This window comes from Cygnus olor (assembly GCF_009769625.2).
Source record: "Cygnus olor isolate bCygOlo1 chromosome Z unlocalized genomic scaffold, bCygOlo1.pri.v2 SUPER_ZH, whole genome shotgun sequence".
NCBI lineage: Eukaryota > Metazoa > Chordata > Aves > Anseriformes > Anatidae > Cygnus > Cygnus olor.
In genome coordinates, this window is record NW_024429059.1 from 190,403 (window position 1) to 210,028 (window position 19,626).

At 40.0% G+C, this 19,626-nt stretch overlaps 1 protein-coding gene across 1 annotated transcript in view; it reads right to left on the bottom strand.

Moving 5' to 3' along the window:
- The window catches only part of LOC121062876 (contactin-associated protein-like 4), an 87,903-nt gene extending 76,384 nt beyond the window's left edge, over positions 1 to 11,519 (bottom strand). The window contains 1 exon segment of the mRNA XM_040543162.1: positions 11,186 to 11,519. Within this exon segment, the coding sequence (XP_040399096.1) occupies positions 11,186 to 11,216 (31 nt within the window). The 5' untranslated portion in view covers positions 11,217 to 11,519.
- Positions 11,520 to 19,626: the final 8,107 nt, after the last annotated feature.

Consider the following 19,626-nt stretch of genomic DNA (forward strand, 5'->3'; position numbering starts at 1 on the left):
GGACACAAGAGATGGGGGAAGTCTGACCAGTATAAAGACCGAGGCAAGGAAGTTTTTAAGTACCTCTGCCTTCTCCTCATCTGTTGTTACAATTTCTCTGTCTTCATTTGTCAGAGGTGATACGCTCTCTTCAGTCTTTCTTTTGTGGCCAATGTACCTGTAGAACCCCTTCTTGTTATTCTTTGAATCCCTCACCAAATTTAGTTCTGTCAGTGCCTTGGCTTTCCTGCTCCCATCCCTGCACATCTGGACAGCATTTCTGTCTCTTCCCAAGGCATGTGGCCCTGTTTCTACTGTCTGTGCATTTCCGTCTTTTGCCTCAGTCTGACTGGCACGTCCTTGCTCAGCCATCCCAGTTTTCTGCCCCCCCTGATTGCTTTATAGCACAGGGGAATGGATAGTTACTGTGCTCTGAGGAAAAAAATCCTTGACGGGTTGCCAGCTCTGATGTGATCCTCTGTCCCTAAGGACTGTGTCCCATGAGATTGCATCCACTAATTCTTTGAACAGCTGGAAGTTCACTCTTCTGAAATTCAAGGTCCTGACTTTGCTCTTAGCCAGGCCTGTATCCCTTGAGATCACAAACTCAAATGGGGCATGGTCACTGCAGCCCAGACTTCCTCCAGTCTTAACCTCTTTCATAAGCTCTTCTGCATTGGTGAGCACCAGGTCCAGTACCGCTTCTCCTCTGGTTGGTTTGACCAACACCTGAATGAGGAAATTGTCCTCAGTGAACTCCATGAGTCTCCTGGATTGCTTACTTCCCACCACATCACTTTCCCGGCAAAAATCTGGGTGGTCGAAATCCCCCAGGAGGATGAGAGTCTCTGAGCACGATGCTTCTTGTAGTTGAAGCAAGAAGGTCTTTTCAACTGGCTCCTCTTGATAAGGTGGCCTGTAGTAGACCCCAACCACAGGATGTCCTTTGTTGGTCTGGTCCTTAATTTTCACCCACAGGCTCTCAACCTGCTCTTGGCTTTCTCTCAGAGGTAACTCTTCACAGTCTATCCATTTCTTAACACAGAGGGCAACAAACCCACTCTTCCTTCACTGCCTGTCTCACTTGTAAAGTTTTAGCCCTCCGTTTCAATATTCCAGCTGTGTGAATCATCCCACCACATTTCCGTGATAACAATTAGATCATAGTTTTCTAATTGCACTGTCACTTCCAACTCCTGCTTGCTTCCCATACTGCATGCATTGGTGTAGAGGCACTTCAGCTGGGCTAAGGGTCATGTTGCCTTTTTAGAGGAGTCCTTCCTAATACCTGTGGGATGATTCACAGGTGTTTCCCTGCCATTTCTAAAGCACTGGCATTCAGTGGTTCTCTTACACTTATAGGTACATCCCCTCTCCCCCACCAAATGTAGTTTAAAGCCCTGCTAATGAGTCTGGCCAGCTTGCTGCCCAAAACACTCTTGCCCCATTTGATTAGGTGTGCCCCATGCCATGGCAGCATGTCCAATCTCTCAAAAGCACACCCGAGATCACAGAACCTGAAACCTTGATCATGGCACCAGCTATGCAGCCACTCATTTAAGTTATCCATATGCTGCCTCCTCTGCGGGTCCCAGTCTCTAACTGGGAGGATTGAGGAGAACAGTACTTGTGCTCCTGATCCCTTCAGCATTTTTCCAAGGGACATAAAGACCCTTTTGATGTTTCATAGCCTCCTTGTTGAGGCCTCAGTTGTCCCTACTTGAAAAAACAGGAATGGGTGATAGTCCTTGATAGGCTTGATCAAGCTTGGTAGCCTCTTTGTGATGTCACAAATACAGGTCTCAGGCAGGCAGCAAACCTCTCCTGAGATACTGTCTGGGTGGCAAATGGGTGCCTCATGCCTCTCAGAACAGAATCTTCATTTACCAACATACTGTGTGCTTTTTTTTTTTTTTTTTTTTTTTTTTTTTTTTTTTTTAATGAAACTGGTTCTTAAAGAAATGGTATGTCGGTCTACCTTTTTAAAGTTGCCCTTTCCTGGGTCTTGACCATTACCACTGTTGTTGTTGGCATCCACTCCTTTTTTGAGCCCCAGAGCATGGTATCTGTTGTGTAGGGGCACTTCACGGGCAAGGGGGAGATTCTTAACTCTGCACAAAGCAAAGACAAGGATCCAGCCACTCATGGCTTGTGAGTCCATCAATTCTGCTGGTTTTAGATTGGAAATCATTTTATCCCTCCCTTGAGGAGATTTAAGACAAGGCTGTTTCTCAGCCCCCACCAGTGTCGATACCATGTGTCGATTTTGGGACTTCTGCTCTCACGATTTTTAGGAATCTCTCCTGACTGCCACTACCTTTCAAAGATAAATGATACAGACCCCAAATTGACCTTGGCAGTTCCCTCAGCATTCTTAGTCACTCCCCATTAGGTCCATTGGTTTACATATCTCAAATTTGTTTATGTGTTTCCTAACCTGATCCTCCTCTACTGAGGGTCTCCTGTGCTCTGTACTTTTCTCCTGGGCCTTCAAGTACCTGAGATTCCTGAAATCAAGACTTAGCAGCAAATGTTTAAGAGGGCATTGAGTACCTTGACCTTGTCCATGTCTTTTACTATCAGATCCCATATCCCCAGTGCTCAGCAGTGGATCCACATTTTTCCTAGTCTTCTTTTTACTGCTGTATACCTGTAGAATCACTTCTTATTGTCTTGCATGTCCTTTAACAGATTCAAATCCAAGTGTGCTTTGGCTTTCCTAACAAAACCCCTGCATGCTTAGACAATGTCTCTGTACTCCTTCTGCATCACCTGGCCATGTTTCCACCTCTTGTACACTTGCTTTTAATGTCTGAGTTCATTTAGAAGTTTCTTGCTCATCCATGGTGACCTTTATTTGATTTTCTGTTTGGATGGACCTTTCCTGAGCTTGGAGGAAATGATCCTTTAAAATCAACCCGGATCTCTCTTCTTTCTGTGATCATCTTCTATGTCACTCTTCCAATTATGTCTCCGAGCACGAAAAAAAAAAAAAAAAAAAAAAAATTGCTCTCCTGAAGATCAGGACTGTTATGTTGCTGTCTGTCTTCTTCTCTTCTTTCAGGATCTTGAGCATCACAGTCTCATGGTTGTCATAACCAAGGATGTCCTGACTTACATCCCCAATCAGTGTTTCTTCGTCTGTAAGTATGAGGCCAGAAGAGAATATCATTTGGTCAGCTGCTCGATCACCTGCATTGGGGAATTATTATCAAAGAATTCCATAAAAGACTTGGATTGTTTATTCCTTTCTGTGCTTTCCCTCCAAAAGATATCAGTGTGATTAAAGTCCCCAATTAGGATGAGAATCTAAGACTTCTTCCAGTTGTCTGAAGAAGGCCTCATCTATTTCTCCCATATCAGGCAGTCTATACCAGACATCCACCACAATGCCAGCATTGTGCTGACATTTGGTCTGCCATCTAATCTTATATTAACACTGATATAGCTCATCAACAGTACCCAGGAAGAGATTCATTTATCCCTGTTGCTCTCATAACATAAATGACAATTGCCCTCCTCACTGACCTGGGTGATCCTGTCTAAACAGCCTGTATGCATCCATGGCACCACTCCAGCCATGCGAACTATCTCAACATGTATTTTTGGTCGATGAGGTTGTAGTACTCAACTACATGAAGACCTCAGTTCTTTCTCTGTGCTCACTATGCTGTGTATGTTAGCATGCAGGTACTTCAGGGAGGTGTCCACTTGTGTTGATTTCACAGGCAAAGTGTTAAAACATTCCCCATCATGCCATCCTCACAGCAGCAATTCCCTGCTTGTATGCCTGCGCTTGAAATGTTCATTCCTGATCCGTGGTTTGTTGTTTTCAAGGTATCTTTTCCACATCACCCTGTAGCCTCTGCTTTTCAAGTTGTCCTGGTTTCAGCTAGGACAGAGTTAATTTTCCTCCTAGTAGCTGGCAGGGTGCTATGTTTTGGATTAGGATGAGAAGAGCGCTGATAACATGCTGATGTTTTAATTGTTGTAGAGCAGTGCTTACACCAAGCCAAGGACTTTTCAGCTTCTCGCTCTGTCCTGCCACTGAGCAGACTAGCGATGCAGCAGGAGCTGGGAGGGGACAGAGCCAGGACAGCTGACCCAAACTGGCCAAAGGGGTATTCCATACCATCTGACGTCATGCTGAACAATATATAGGGGTGGCTAGCCGGGGTGGAGGAGGGGCCGGCTGCTCGGGGCGTCGGTCAACGGGTGGTGAGCAATTGCATTGTGCATCACTTATTTTGTACACATTACTATTAATAATACTATTATTATTATTATTATTATTGTTATTGTTATTGTTATTTTCCTGTCTTAATAAACTGTCTTTATCTCAACTCACAGGCTTCACTTTCCCGTTTCTCTCCCCCATCCCGGAGAGGGAGGGGGGAGGGTGAGCGAACGGCTGTGTGGTGTTTGGCTGCCAGCCGGGCTAAACCACAACAGCATGTAACTCCATAACTGACTACCTAATTGACTACTGTTAAGAGGCAAAAATTGAATGACTTTTTTTTTTTTTTTTTTTTTTTTTCTGGATTTAAGCTTAACAAACATATAAAATGTGACAGTTTTTGGCTTTAAAGAGTTTACAGTCAAAAATGGATCCTGTATTAAAAATAAATAAGTAAATAAATACATGGAAATATATTAACCTTACAATAATCTGTTATATCCAATGAATGTCTATCAAAGATATCACTAACATAAAGTCAGTAGATAAAGATAAAACATTAGTACTGATGATATGAAACTAAGGTATTTAGAGCAGGTATTTGCCTGGCATATTACAGAACAGGGAATTTGAGAGCAGTGCCAACAAATGTCCTGTAAGTATTATTTTACTAAGACAGTAGTAACCTCTTTTGAGTATAACAAACACATACCTTTCACTATCATACTGTGGAGTAGTGAGATTGACCTCACATCATCTTGGTAGCTTTAGTTTTAGTTGTACAACTTGCAACGGAGAAGACTGAAGTTGCTACATTTTCACTTCACACACACACACACAAATAAACAAAAAATAAAAAATAAAAAACCTCACACCATTAATACAGACACAATCTTAACCAGCCTGAAGAAAACTTCCATATTTGTATCACTATCATATTCTTTATGTAGTTTATTAGAGTAGATAACAGATGAAGTCAATATTCTTAATTTAAACTCTTCTTAGTAGCTAAATGAGTTGTCATTGTTTGTTGTTGTTTTTTTTTTGTTTGGTTGGTTTTTTTTGTTTTGTTTTCTTACATAATCTATCTATAGGATCAATCCTGTGGCAAATAAGTAACATACAATAAAATACATAAAACAACAACAAAAACAATAATAACAACAAACACATAATTTTCCTCTAAAGCAGTTACTGTCCCCACCAAATGAATTGTGTAAGTTCTCATTGTGCATATATATATTCATAACATAGACACTGTCTTCTTTTTATCTTAGAGACTTAAGTTTTCAATTTGCACAATGGCAATAAGGACAACAGGAATATCACACAAGAGAGACATAAGATCTATTGCAAGGTGTGATAGAGAAAATTACAGGAGTAAATGAACACAGTGAAACTCTAGGTTTTAGGCAGGTGAGAAAGCCAAAGCTTCAGTTTGGAAATGTTTTGTGAACAAGAGACTGAAGAAGGACATAAATGTTGTTGAATGCATAAGGTACAGGACCGGGAAGAAGAAAAACTGATTATTTGTTACTGATGATCAATGGCAGGAAGGAATTCAGTCCTTATATCAGAAAAGAAACAGAGGGGACTCACATGAATGTTCATCTGAAAATGAAAAAAGTTCAGCCCCATTTTTTTTTATTAAAAAATAAAGAATAATAAATAAATAAATAAACAAACAAATAAATAAAGTTGTCTTGGCACTGAAAACTGTGGAGGAAGTTGAATCTTGAATTTAACAGTTTAAGCAGTGTCATTAGATTGTGCTAGGAATAAGCAATATTTGCAGGAAAAAAGAAAAAAAACCAACAAGAACAACAACAAAAAAAAACATCGTGGAATCATAGAATCATTCAGGTTGGAAAAGACCTCTAAGATTACCTAGTCTAGCCTTTAACCTAGTGCTAATGTCTAAACTAGTCTTAGACTAAAAGTCTAAGTACTAAACCGTGAAAGTAAATTCTAAATCTACATATTTCTTGAAGACCTCCAGGGATGGTGACCCAAACGCTTCCCTGGGGAGCCTCTTTTAATGTCGCACAACCCTTTGAGTAAAGAAATTTCTCCTAATATCCAACCTAAGCCTTTCCTGATGCAACTTAAGGCCATTTCCCCTATTCTTATCACTTGGAGCTTCGGAGAATCTCCACCTCACTACAACCTCTTTTAAGGTAATTCTAAATTATAATAAGGTCTCCCCTGAGCCTTCTCTTCTCCTAGCTAAAAAACAAATAAACAAACAAACAAACAAAAAACAAAACAACAACAACAACAAAAATAACAACCAGCTCCCTCAGCTCATAAGACTTGTTTTCTAGACGCTTCACCATCTTTGTTGCCCTCTTTTGGACATGTTCCAGCACCTCAATGTCCTTGTCATAGTGAGAGACACAAAACTGAACACTGTATTCGAGGTCTGGCCTCACCAGCACTGAGTATGGAAGGACAATCACTTCCCTAGCCCTGCTGGCCACACGGTTCCTGATACAAGACAGGATGCTCTTGGCCTTCTTGGCTGTCTGAGCACACTCCTGGCTCATATTCAGCCAGCTATCAACCAGCACCCCCAGGTCGCTTTCCACCAGGTAGCTTTCCAGCCACGCTTCCCCAAGCCTGTAGCGATGCGTGGGGTTGTTTTGTCCCCAGTGCAGGACCTAGCACTTAGACTTGTTAAACTTCATACAGTTGGCCTCAGCCCATCAGTCCAGCCTTTCCAGACCTCTCTGCGGAACCTGTCTTCCCTTGAGCAGATTGATGGTCACACCTAATTTGGTGTCATCTGCAAACTTACTGAGGGTGCACTCGATCCCCTCCAGATCATTGATAAAAATATTGAAGAGATCTGGCACCAATACTGAGCCCTGGGGACAGCTCTATTGACAGACTTTTAACTGGATTTAACTCCATTTACCACAACTCCTTGGGCCACCCAGACAGATTTTAATCCAACAAAGCATATACCCATCTAAGCGTTAGGCAGCCAGCCTCTTCAGAAGAATTCTTTGGAAAGCAATGTCAAAAGCCTTACTGACATCTAGTAAGACCACATCCACAGCCTTTCCCTCAGGCACTCATGATATTCTCCGATGTCACTGAGGTGTTCTGTGCATTTTCAGGAATACGCTTCTCCTGTCCTTCTCCTGGCATGAACAATCTGTTTTCTGGGATGAGACTGTTTACCTAATTTCTCCAGTGGCCCAATCTCCTACAGTTTGAGATTTTCAGTATCCTTAGTTTACGTTCCTTTACTCATTTTACAAAGCTGCATCACAGACGTAATTTCCTGAAGTTAAATTTAAAATGATAGATCTGGTACTAATGAATAGATGTAAAAGACAGCTAGCTATATGTAGAATGTTCAGAAGAGATCAGCTGAGCAAAGCATAACTTAAATTGAAAAAAAAAGAAAAGGTAAGAGATGAAAATACTTATGAAGTTAAAGAAACTGTTTAAAAATAAGCTCTGATTCCTTTATGGAGAAAATATGTGAAGAATGAAATGGTAAACAACTTGCTAAGAGAAATACTTCTCGAAGGTCTAGGGATGAAGAAATACAACAGGAATCATAGAATATGCCATGCTGAAAGGGATTCACAAGGATCATACTGTCCAACTCCTGGATCTGCAAAGGACCACTCAAAAATATGTCTGAGAGTGTTGTCCAAATGCTTCTTGAACTCTGACAGGCTCGGTGCCATGACCACTTCCCTGGGGAGCCTGTTCCGGTGGCTGACGACCACATTGGCAATGAAACTTTTCCTAATATTCAGCCTGAAACTCTGTTGTAGATTCATGCTATTCCCTCAGGTCCTATTACAGTCACCAGACCATAGAGAACAGCATGTGCACCTCTGTTGTGATGGGGTCTCCCCTCAGTCTCCTCTTCTCTAGGCTGAACAAACCAAGTGAATTCAGCCAGTTCTCATATATCTTGCCCTCTAGACCCTCTACCATATGTGTTGCCCTCCTTTGGATGCTCCCTAACAGTTTTATGTCTTGTTATAGTGTGGTACCCAAAACTGCACACAAAACTCAAGGTGAGGCCACACCAACATGGAGTAGAGTGAGACAATCAGTGGCTAGCCATGATGTGCTTGATGCGCTCCAGGATACAGTTGGCCCTTTTGGCTGTCAGAACACACTTCTGACTCATATTCAACTTGCTGTTGACCAAAGATTCCTTTCTGCGGGGCTGCTCTCCAGGCTCCCATCCCCCAGTCTGTATACATATCTAGAATTGCCCTGTGACAGGTGCAGAAACCAGCATTTACTCTTGTTAAATTTGATACAGTTGGTGATTGCCCACTCCTCTAATTTTTCAAGATCTCTCTGAAAGGCGTCTTTACCCTTGATGGAATCAACAGCTCCTCCAAATTTAGAGTCATCTGCAAACTTACTCAGTGTAACTTGAAGTCCTACATACAAGTCATTTATGAAATCATTAAAGAGGACTGGCCCTAAAATGGAGCCCTGGAGAACCTACTAGTGACCGGCCACCAGCCTGCTATAACCCCATTTACTATAACTCGTTGAGCCTTACCTATCATCCAATTGTCCACCCATCATATTACGCATTTATCTGGCTGTATGCTGAACATCTATTTTTTATTTTTTTATTTTTTTTTTCCCCAGAATAATACTGAGAGAAACCTTAATGAAAGCTTTACTGAAATCCAAAAAGATTACAATCCACTGGCTCCCCTTTGTACAGCTGCATAAGTGAACTTGTCGTAAAAGGAAACTAAGTTCCTTGAAAAGGGCCTTCCCCTCATGAACCCATGTTGGCTCTCACCAATGACCACATTGTACTTCGTGTGTTTATTACTAACTCCCAGAATAATTTTCTCCATAATTTTACCAGGCCCTAAAGTGAGACTGACAGGCCAGTATTTACCATCTCTTCTGTCTTACCCTTCCTGAAAATTGGAACGTTTGCCAGAATCCTGTCAAATGAGACCTCTCCAGATTCCCAAGAACATTGGAAAAAGGTCTTGCAATAACAACAGCCAGCTGTCTGAGTACCCTGGTATGAATCCAACTGGACCTCACAGACATATGCATCCAGATGGAGCAGCAAGTCCCACACAAGTTCAGAGTTGGCTGGGAGTTTATCTTTACCACAGTCACAGTCCTCCAACTGAGATTTCCAGGTGTCCCAGGGACCATCACTGGTGTTGAAGACAGGGGCAAAGATGGCATTACACATCTCTACTTTGTCTATGTTCCTATTTGTGAGGTGACCATCCTCATGAAGTAACGGACCAATGTTACTTGGTCCATTATTCTGTCCCTCCCTTTGGTGTTAACATATTATAAATAAATAAATAAATACATACATACATAAATACATAAAATTAAAGATTAAAAACTTTAATTGATCTCTGGCTGCATGAACAGCAGCCAGCTCTCCCTACGAACAGCATCCCTATAGTCCTCTTATGTCACACAACCTCACTTCCAGTGGCCATACAATTTATTTTTCCAAGCTCTATAATAAGATCCATGCTCAGCAAAGCCAACCTTCTGCTTCTTCTCCTTGACTTCTGACATTTTGGAATTGTTTGTTATTGTGCTTTTAAGAAGAGGTATTTAAAAAGGGACCAACACTGATGGACACCAGTTCCTTCAAATGCAGTTTCTCAGGGGATCTTGCAAACTAGTTCACCAAGCAGATTGAACTCTGCTCTCCCCGTATCCAGGGTTGAAGTTTTCATGGCAGTTTTCCTCCTGTCACCAAAGATTTTAAACTCAACTACTTCCTGGTCACTATGGCCAAGGTGGCCATCAATTGCCACTTCACTCATGAGACCCTGTCTGCGTACAAGCAGAAGATCTAGGAGGACACCTTCCTTAGTCATCTCCCTTAGTAGCTGTACCAATAAGTTATCACCAAGATGTTTTAGGAATCTCCTCAACCTGCTTATATCAGCCTTGTGGTACACCGAGTTCATGCATGGCAAGTTGATTTCCCCCAAAAGGACTGCACCTGATCTAGAGGTAAAGTTCCCCAAAGAATATTTCATTGATGTCATCATCATGGCTGGGTGGTCTATAGTAGACTCCCACAATGACATCCCCTTTATTTGCTTTATTTGCTTTTCCCTTACCCAGAGGGTCTCATCCATGCCGTCACCACCTGCAAGCTCCATACACTCCAACCCCTCCATTGCATATATCATCACCACCCCACCTTGCCTGCCCTGCCTATCTCTCCTGAAGAACCTATGACTTTGCATGAGGTTTTACTTATACCAATGACATTGTAGCTCTGGGACTGATCCAAGGCTTCTAGCTACTCTTGCTTGTTTCTCATGATGCATGTATTGATGTAGAAGCATTTCAAATGTGCTTCATTGTACCCAGCACCCCACGGAGTGGACTAAAAGATTTCAGTAGCCTGCAGTCTCTCAGGGAAAGTTATAATGTCCAGCAAATCAATATAACAGTAACAGTCAAGCCTTTGCCTGTCAAATGCAGAATCAATTTTTTTTTTTTGTTATTGACATAAAATCTACTGTAAACATACCACTTAAACAAATATCATCTTTGAAGTATCCTTCAACTATGTAGAATCATCCCTTATTTGTGGTTGTATCTACTTGTACTGTTATTGACTCAAGACCAATATTATATATATTTAAAGCTGTAAACATTTTCAACATTTTCTCTTCAAGTAGAAAACATGCTATGCTAAAACAGAATTTTATTTATTTATTTATTTATTTAGGTGGTGGTGGTGGTGTCTCTTTTTTGTTTGTTTACGAATATCAGAAAAAGAGTTTTCAGTAAATTAGTTATTGAATTACATCTATGAGCCACTCATTCCAACACAGAAGGAGCTGGAAAATAAGCATTACATATTGCTAGATGATGCAGAAACAGTGAAGTCTGCACATAAACCTATTAAATTTTTCATATGCAATATTAAAACTAAGCTTAGAGTTCTACTTTCAAGTGTAATTGATGTAGCAAAATACAAAAATTAATGGATGTTTCACTTAGCTGATTCCACAAAACACTTACTGTACATGCATCCGTACACTTCGATGCGCATTCCGATTCTACCATTGGGATTCCAGTCCAAAGGCACAAAGCGGAGAAATCTTGCTTTAATGGAATGCTGAAGCCTGTAGTATACAACACTATCTGCATTTGTGTTTCCAGAAAATGCCTAGAAGAAAACGAAAAACAGATCAGTCACATCCATATTGAATACAGAAATATATTTTATTATTGCTGATCTTTTCATTTTACACCCTCATCTGGTAAACAGTCAAGAACAAGAAAAAAAAATTGTCAGTGAATTCAACAGGAATAACCATTCAATCAAATTTGATTCTTCTTCTAGATCAAGTCAGCTGTCTATTTAATGCCAATACCATACTCATTAAAAACCTCAGAACTTCTGAAATTTAAGTGAATGAAATGTCATTTTCCAAACCAAACATTCCTTTCCAAAATGTGTAGAACACCCTGACATTTCAATATGTTGTACTACCTAATATATATATATATATATATTTGTCATAAGACAGTAGAGAAAGCTCAAAAGCTTTGCTTTTGCCTAAAGGTCACCTAAATTTCATTAAAATCTTGTATCATGTGGAGTATCCTGAATATAAAAAAGTTCCACTTATAATTGCAGTGATGTGGAAAGACTCTGGTTTCCAAATAAAGAGGACAGAGTAATGTGAAATAATTTAAATTCAGTGTTCTGTTGAAAAGGAAAAATATATGTTTTAACATTTTTTTTTCCCCAATGGAGAAAAAAAAAAAAGAAAAAAGAAAAAAAAAAAAGAAAAAGAAAAAAGAAAAAAAAAAGAAAAAAGAAAAAAGAAAAAAAAAGGAAAAAAGAAAAAAAGAAAAAAAAGAAAAAAGAAAAAAGAAAAAAAAAGGAAAAAAGAAAAAAGAAAAAAGAAAAAAAAAAGGAAAAAAGAAAAAAGAAAAAAAAGAAAAAAGAAAAAAGAAAAAAAAAAGAAAAAGAAAAAAGAAAAAGAAATAAAACTATTATCAGGAAAAAAAAAGGGAGTATTTAACATACAAGATTAATTTTCTTATTGTTACATAGAGAAAAAATTTAGGAGACATAAGGTGTGAGAATTGGAAAAAAAAAAAGTAAAAGCTTGTGGGTCAAGATAAAGACAGTTTAATAGGACAGAGAAGAAAGAAAAATAATAATTATAATAATGATAATACTACTAATAATGATGTGTCCAAAACAAGTGATGCACAATGCAATTGCTTATCTCCCACTGAGCAATACCCATCTTAACCCCGAGCAGTGGTCTCCCCCCACCCTGGCCAGCCACCCCATATTAATTTTTCAGCATGATATCATATGGCATGGAATATCCCTTTGGCCAGTCTGGGTCAGCTGTCCCGGGTCTTTCTCTTCCCAGATCCCTGATGCACCCCCAGCCTCCTCAGTGGCAGGGTGGTATGAGCAGCTGAAAAGTCCTTGGCTTAGTGTAAGCATTGCTCTGCAATAATGAAAACATCAGCATGTTATCAACATTATTCTCATCCTAAATGCAACACACACCACCATACCAGCTACAAGGAGGAAAATTAAATACATCCTAACTGAAACCAGGACATGAGAAAATATAAAATGAACATAAAAACAAGGAACTGTAATCATAAAAATTAGTAGCAACTTAAAAACTGTAGAATATCTTCTGATTTTGCTGGTTACATTAAGATCTCTCTCCCTCCCCCCTCCCCCCCCCCCCCCCCCCTTTTTTTTTTTCCTCATTGCCTGTGTTATATGAAGCAGTTTGTGTTATACGAAATAATTTGTTCACACAATTGGGGTTTAAATATCTGATACATAAAACAGAAATTGCTCTCTGAAATGTTTTGATTAGCAGAAATAAAAAGATTATACATTTCTGGATAAATGGACAATGCTGTTGCTAGAGTTATAAGCAACAGAAGTAGTCTGCAAAAGTATATAGAAACCAAAAAGTCCACACTTTTAAAGTTCTTTTTAAACAGCTTTTTGAAGCATAGATGAGCTTCATTCTATTCATTATGTACCCTCCTATACATGAAACTTTTTACTTTTCTTCCTTTGCACTAGTCAAATTTCCACATAAATTCTAATCTCTGAAAATTCAATAGAAAAAAAAAAAAGGAAAAAAAAAGAAAAAAAAGAAAGAAAACAGAAAGCAACTAGTGAATGTGCTCATTACAGCTAACCTATTAAGCTAGTAATAAGCAATGAGAGTTAGCGACTCTGAATATCTACACCACTTTCAGCTTCATGCTTTGTGATTTAACTATCATAGCGGGTGAAGCTGGAAAGACTGTACAATAAACACCAGAGAACTACTATTTGCAGGGTGAGAGTACTCCAGACCTCTTGTTCCTTCAAATCCTTATTTGCAGCCTGTAACAAATGTAGTTGCTAGAGAAAGTGTCAATTAGTTTGTTGACTGAACCAGAACCCAGACCCCAGAATATTAAATACTGGAAGTAAATGAAGTGTTCAATTAAGATTTTTTTTTCCAAGATCATTTTAAGAGAGCAGCCACCTCATTAAAATTAGTTCTTAAATTTTAGAAATGGAATGCATATTGCCTCTTTTTTATTTTTTTTTTTTTTTTTTATGCAGTATATACTTAACCCATGTGTTGTTAACTTAAAAATATATTTTTACTTCAATAGCAGCCTAAAAGTAATTCACACTACTCCTTAAATGATTCAAACTGTCCAGTTTATAATTCAATACTTTTAGCTTCCATTTTATAAAGATTTTATCTGAAAAGAACTAATTCTTGATATGTATCGAGTACCAAATAAGTCTTTATTGCTTGATTTTAAACAATTTAAAGCTTAAAATACAGTTTGAGGCTTTTTTTTATTATTATTATTTTAATACTTTTTACAAGAAAATGAATGATGAAGCAATCAGACAGTTTCTCCTTCAGAACTGAAGGCATGCCTGTAGCCTAACAAATAAACTGAAGACTTTTTAGAGGAGATGTATACAAAATATGACAGATACATTCCTGCCTATACAGTACATCAAAATTATAGATTGGTTGGGCTTGAAGGGACCTTAAAGATCATATAATTTCATATAATTAGCCCCCACCCCCTCCCCCCAATAGGGAAACCTCCCCCTACATCAGGTTGATCCCACCAGGCCTTAACATTTCCAGGGATGGGGCATCCACAACTTCTCTGGGCAACCTGTTCCATTACCTCACCACTGTGAGGCACTAGAAAAATTACTGTTTAACAGTCTGATCCAGTAATCATTTAAATACACAAAAAATGGAGCTACCTTCCTCTCATCCCTGCCATCTTTAGACTATTCAGATCACTTAATTCTTGTGTCAAATCACTCAAAGGGAACATATCATTAGTTTTAGATTATGTAGGAAGCAGAGTCTTCACAACCCACACAGATATCTGATGATTAAAAAAATTTAATGTGACCCTTGGTTAACATGAATGTTACATATAATAAGCATTGCGTTTGCATAAATTTTAATAGGGTTGTAAAGCTAACCCCTCTAATACAACTGCTTACTGATTCTTATTTCATGCTCTTAGATACACTATATTTTACTGCTATTGGCATTACATTGGCATGAAAATGTGTCATGTTTCTCAGATAATGTTGGTTTTTAAGACATGGAAGTGCAATACTACAGTGCAACCTTAAATGGTAACAGGACCACTCAGCAGTACAGATAGATATGTAAGCAGACAGTTCTTCATGGCCTATTTTATTTCATGAAGGGAGAACACTAGGCTGCAATGGCTTTAAATGGGGACCTACTCTCTAACCTGTTTTAACCCCCACACTCAGTATCTAACCTGCACTTTTTTTTTGTTTGTTTTAATTAGTATTAATAATCATTTTTATTATTATTTATTTAATCTCAAGCTATTTTAACCCTGCTTTGAAGGTAGAATTATCTCTTTTATTATGCCATCAGAGATCACTTGTGTGCTCCAGTATGTATTCGTAAAGTGAAATCCTTTGTGGATTTGTAGCTTAAAAAGGTTGTGAAGACAAGTTTATGCCAAGACAAGTTAAAAGATAAATTATTTGTTTCCCTCTCCATTCTCTACCCAGAAAGAAATGAAACGTGTTTTTAGACACAAGTGCCATGTCCTAAAGTCCTTCATCTAGTAAAAAAAGCCCTCCATTTTTAAAACTGTTTGTGAGACGTGCTGTGTATTCTAAGACGTACTTTAGGTCATCCATAACAGATGATACTTATAAATGATTGTGATTATAGATAAACTGTAAAACATGGTATAGGACTGAATAATATGCATAGTTTTAACATATTTTGTGTACGTATTGTAATAAATACTGTAATGTTTATCATAAATACTACTTCATATTACATACAAATTAAAATTTAATTTTAATTTCATATGGTTACCCTCATTTCATGTTTAATGACAAGAATTAGAACAGGACCCCAACATAGATAATTTTATCACAATAAGAAGCTCAGCAAATGAAGTACTAAAGCTCCTAGACAAAGGTCTGCGGTTCTCACTGTTGTTTTTGAATTCTATAAAGAACACCAGTAAAAGCAGTCAACGAAATCAGTGTGAAGTAGATAAAGAGCTGTTCCTATAACATATTTGCTGCTTTTTGCATGATGTTGCTTATGGTTTGCAAATGTTAACAAGCCACTTTGCCTGTAAAAGTTTTTCTGCTTCTGGGAGATACCAAAACTACAGTTGGCATTAGTGCCAGGGGGAGTCATGAAAGGAATAAAAATCCCAGTAAGTTACTGACAATTTGTTTGGCTTAGAGCGTCATCCAAACTTCAGTAGGACTGTTGTAATATTAATTCATTCTGTGATCTTCTCAGAGTTCAAAACAGGGAGCTCAAAATAAAATATTTTCTTACCTAATTCCAGAGCTATATTTAGTTTCTTATATTAGGTTAACTATTTAGATCTCTATAACAAATGGGATGTCTATTCAAGTTAACATAGCGCATAATACAAGTAACATCAATGTCAATGAAATATTCAGTTCACAAGAATCCAATCATTTCATGACTTGTGATCCTTGTGGGTCCCTTCCAACTCAGGATATTCTTTTTTAGGATTTTTTATTTTATTTATTTATTTATTTATTTATTTATTTTCATTCAGACTTCCCATTCATTCAGACTTCCTATCCCATTAACTGTATGAAGTTATTGTCAATCTTTTGAAGTTGGTCTTGAAATTCAAAAGGTGTGAACTGTTTGGTTAAAGTGGAAATATGAATGTAAAAGTCCTTCTTTCTGGCCAGAAAACAATGTACCAGATGACAACCTCCTTTACTTGATTACCAGACTGGAATTATGGCTAGGACGAAATATGGCTGGAGGGGGTGATTCTGTCTCTCTACTCCACTCTTCTGAGACCCCATCTGGAGTGCTGCATTTAGTTCTGGGGCCCTCAGCAAAAGAAGGACATGGGTGTGTTGGACTGAGTCAAGAGGAGGGCTGTGAAGATGATCATGGCTGGAGCACCTCTGCTATGAAGACAGACTGAGGGACTTGGGTTTGTTTAGGCTGGAGAAGAGAATGCTCTGGGGAGAGTTTATAGTGGCATTTCCAGTACCTAGAGACCTTTCAGGTCCCTTCCAACCATTAAACCACTCTATAATTCTATGACTCTATAAAAAGACCAAAGATTTATGCAAAAACTGACAGATGTATTAGCTATAAAATACTCAGTGATGCATTAAATACATGTACTTTATAATAGGCCTTGTCTATGAACTGTTTGTAGATATAGCTGAACTGTACTCAACTAATCTTCAATTGACAAAAGCATATGGCTGTTGTACGTACTCATAAAGCCAGATGAACATAAAGTACATAACATTAACATAAAAGAAGAACATAAAATAAGGACGTATTAATCACAATATGGTTAATATATATGAGGTTACAATAAATAAATAAATAAATAAATAAATAAATAAACAAATTCAATAAAATAAAATAAAATAAAATAAAATAAAGCTAGAAAATGTCCTAAATTCCTGTTCTAGTAAATGTCCACTGTTTGTAACATCTTCTGCTACCCCTGTAAGATCATACTCCAGTTGTCAAGCTCTGATGCATTTACACGTTGTGCACATTAAATTCACAATGCTATGTTTGAAAGAAAAATAGCTGACTAGATACAGCAGTAACATGATTGCCAAGCAAAACTGTCTGGGCCTTAAAATCACTGTCATACTGCAAACGCATCACAGAATTGCAGAATGGATGAGGTTGGAAGGGACCTCTGAAGATCATCTTGTCCAACCCCTCTGCCGAGCAGGATCACCTTGAGCACATTGCACAGAATGGCATCCAGGTGGGTTTTGAATATCTCCACAGAAGGAGACTCCACAACCTCTCTGGGAAACCTGTTCGAGTGCTCTGTCACCCTCACAGGAAAAAAGTGCCCTCTCATATTCAGATGGAACCTCCTGTGTTTCAGTTTGTGTCTGTTGTATCTTGTCCTGTCGCTGGGCACAACTGAAAAGAGACCAGCTCCATCATCTCAACACCCTCCCTTCAGATATTTATATACATTAATGAGGTCTCCCCTCAGTCTTCTCTCTTCCAGGCTAAACAGGCTCAGTTCTCGCAGACTGTCCTCGTACAACAGGTGCTCCAGTCCTCTAACCATCTTTATAGCCCTCCTCTGAACTTGGTCCAGTAGTTCTATGTCCCTCTTGCAGTGGGGAGCCCAGAACCGAACACAATACTCCAGGTATGGACCCACCAGGGCTGAGTAGAGGGGGAGGATCACCTCCCTTGACCTACTGCCAACACTCTTCTGAATGCACCCCAGGATACCATTGGCCTTCTTGGCCACAAGGGCACATTGCTGATTCATGGTCAGCCTGCTGTCCACCAGGACTCCCAGGTCCCTCTCTGCAGAGCTGCTCTCCAGCAGGTCTGTCCCCAGTCTGTATTGCTGCTTGGGGTTATTCCTCCCTAGGTGCAGGACTCTGCATTTGCCCTTGTTGAACTTCATGAGGTTCCTTTCAGCCCAACAGTCCAGTCTGTTGTAGTCCCTCTAAATGGCAGCACAGCCCTCTGGGGTATCAGCCACTCCTCCCAGATTTGTGTCATCAGCAGACTTGCTGAGGGTCTACTCTGTTCCATCGTCAAGGTCATTGATGAATAAGTTGAACAACACTGGACCCAATACTGACCTCTGGGGGACACTGGTAGCTACAGGCCTCCAATGAGACTCCACACCACTAGGCACAGCCCTCTGAGTTCTGCCATCCAGCCAACTATCAATCCACCTGTGGTGGTTTTACTCGGGTGGGCGGCTGAGCTCCACCACAACTGCTCTCTCGCTCCCCCCCCCTCCTCAAAGAGGAAGGGGGAGAAAATACAACACAAAGAGCTCAAGGTTTGAGATGAGAATGATTTAATTAAAGGGAAAGGGAATAGGGGAAAAAAAAAAAAAAAAAAAAGAAAAAGAAAAACAAACAAACAAACAAAAAAGGTCATGTGGAAGCACAGAAAGGGGAAAAAAAAAAAAAAGTTACTCTCTACTTCCCATCAATGAGCGATGTTCAGCCATGTCCTGGGAAGCAGGGCCTCAAAATGCGTAGCGTTGTTTGGGAGGACAGCCCCCTCCCCCATGAGAGCCTCCCTTTTATTGCTGAGTGTGACATCATGTGGTATGGAATTGTCCTGGTTTTAGTTAGGACAGAGTTAATTTTCCTCCTAGTAGCTGGTAGGGTGCTATGTTTTGGATTAGAATGAGAAGAGCGCTGATAACATGCTGATGTTTTAATTGGAGAGGAGAGGAGAGGAGAGGAGAGGAGAGGAGAGGAGAGGAGAGGAGAGGAGAGGAGAGGAGAGGAGAGGAGAGGAGAGGAGAGGAGAGGAGAGGAGAGGAGACTCGAGGAGAGGAGAGGAGAGGGGGAGGAGAGGGGAGGAGAGGGGAGGAGAGGAGAGGGGAGGAGAGGGGAGGGGTGGAGAGGGGAAGAGAGGAGTGTATACTCGAGGAGAGGAGAGGAGAGGAGAGGAGAGGAGAGGAGAGGAGAGGAGTGGAGAGGAGAGGAGAGGAGAGGAGAGGAGAGGAGAGGAGAGGAGAGAGAGGAGAGGAGAGGAGAGGAGAGGAGGAGAGGAGAGGAGAGGAGAGGAGAGGAGAGGAGAGGAGGGAGAGGAGAGGAGAGGAGAGGAGAGGAGAGGAGAGGAGAGGAGAAGAGAGGAGAGGAGAGGAGAGGAGAGGAGAGGAGAGGAGAGGAGAGGAGAGGAGGGAGAGGAGAGGAGAGGAGAGGAGAGGAGAGGAGAGGAGAGGAGAGGAGAGGAGAGGAGAGGAGAGGGGAGGAGAGGGCAGGAGAGGAGATGAGAAGAGACTCGAGGAGGAAAGACTCGAGGAGACTCGAGGAGACTCGAGGAGAGGAGAGGGGAGGAGAGGGGGAAGGAGAGGATAGGAAAGGAGAGGAGAGGAGAGGAGAGGAGAGG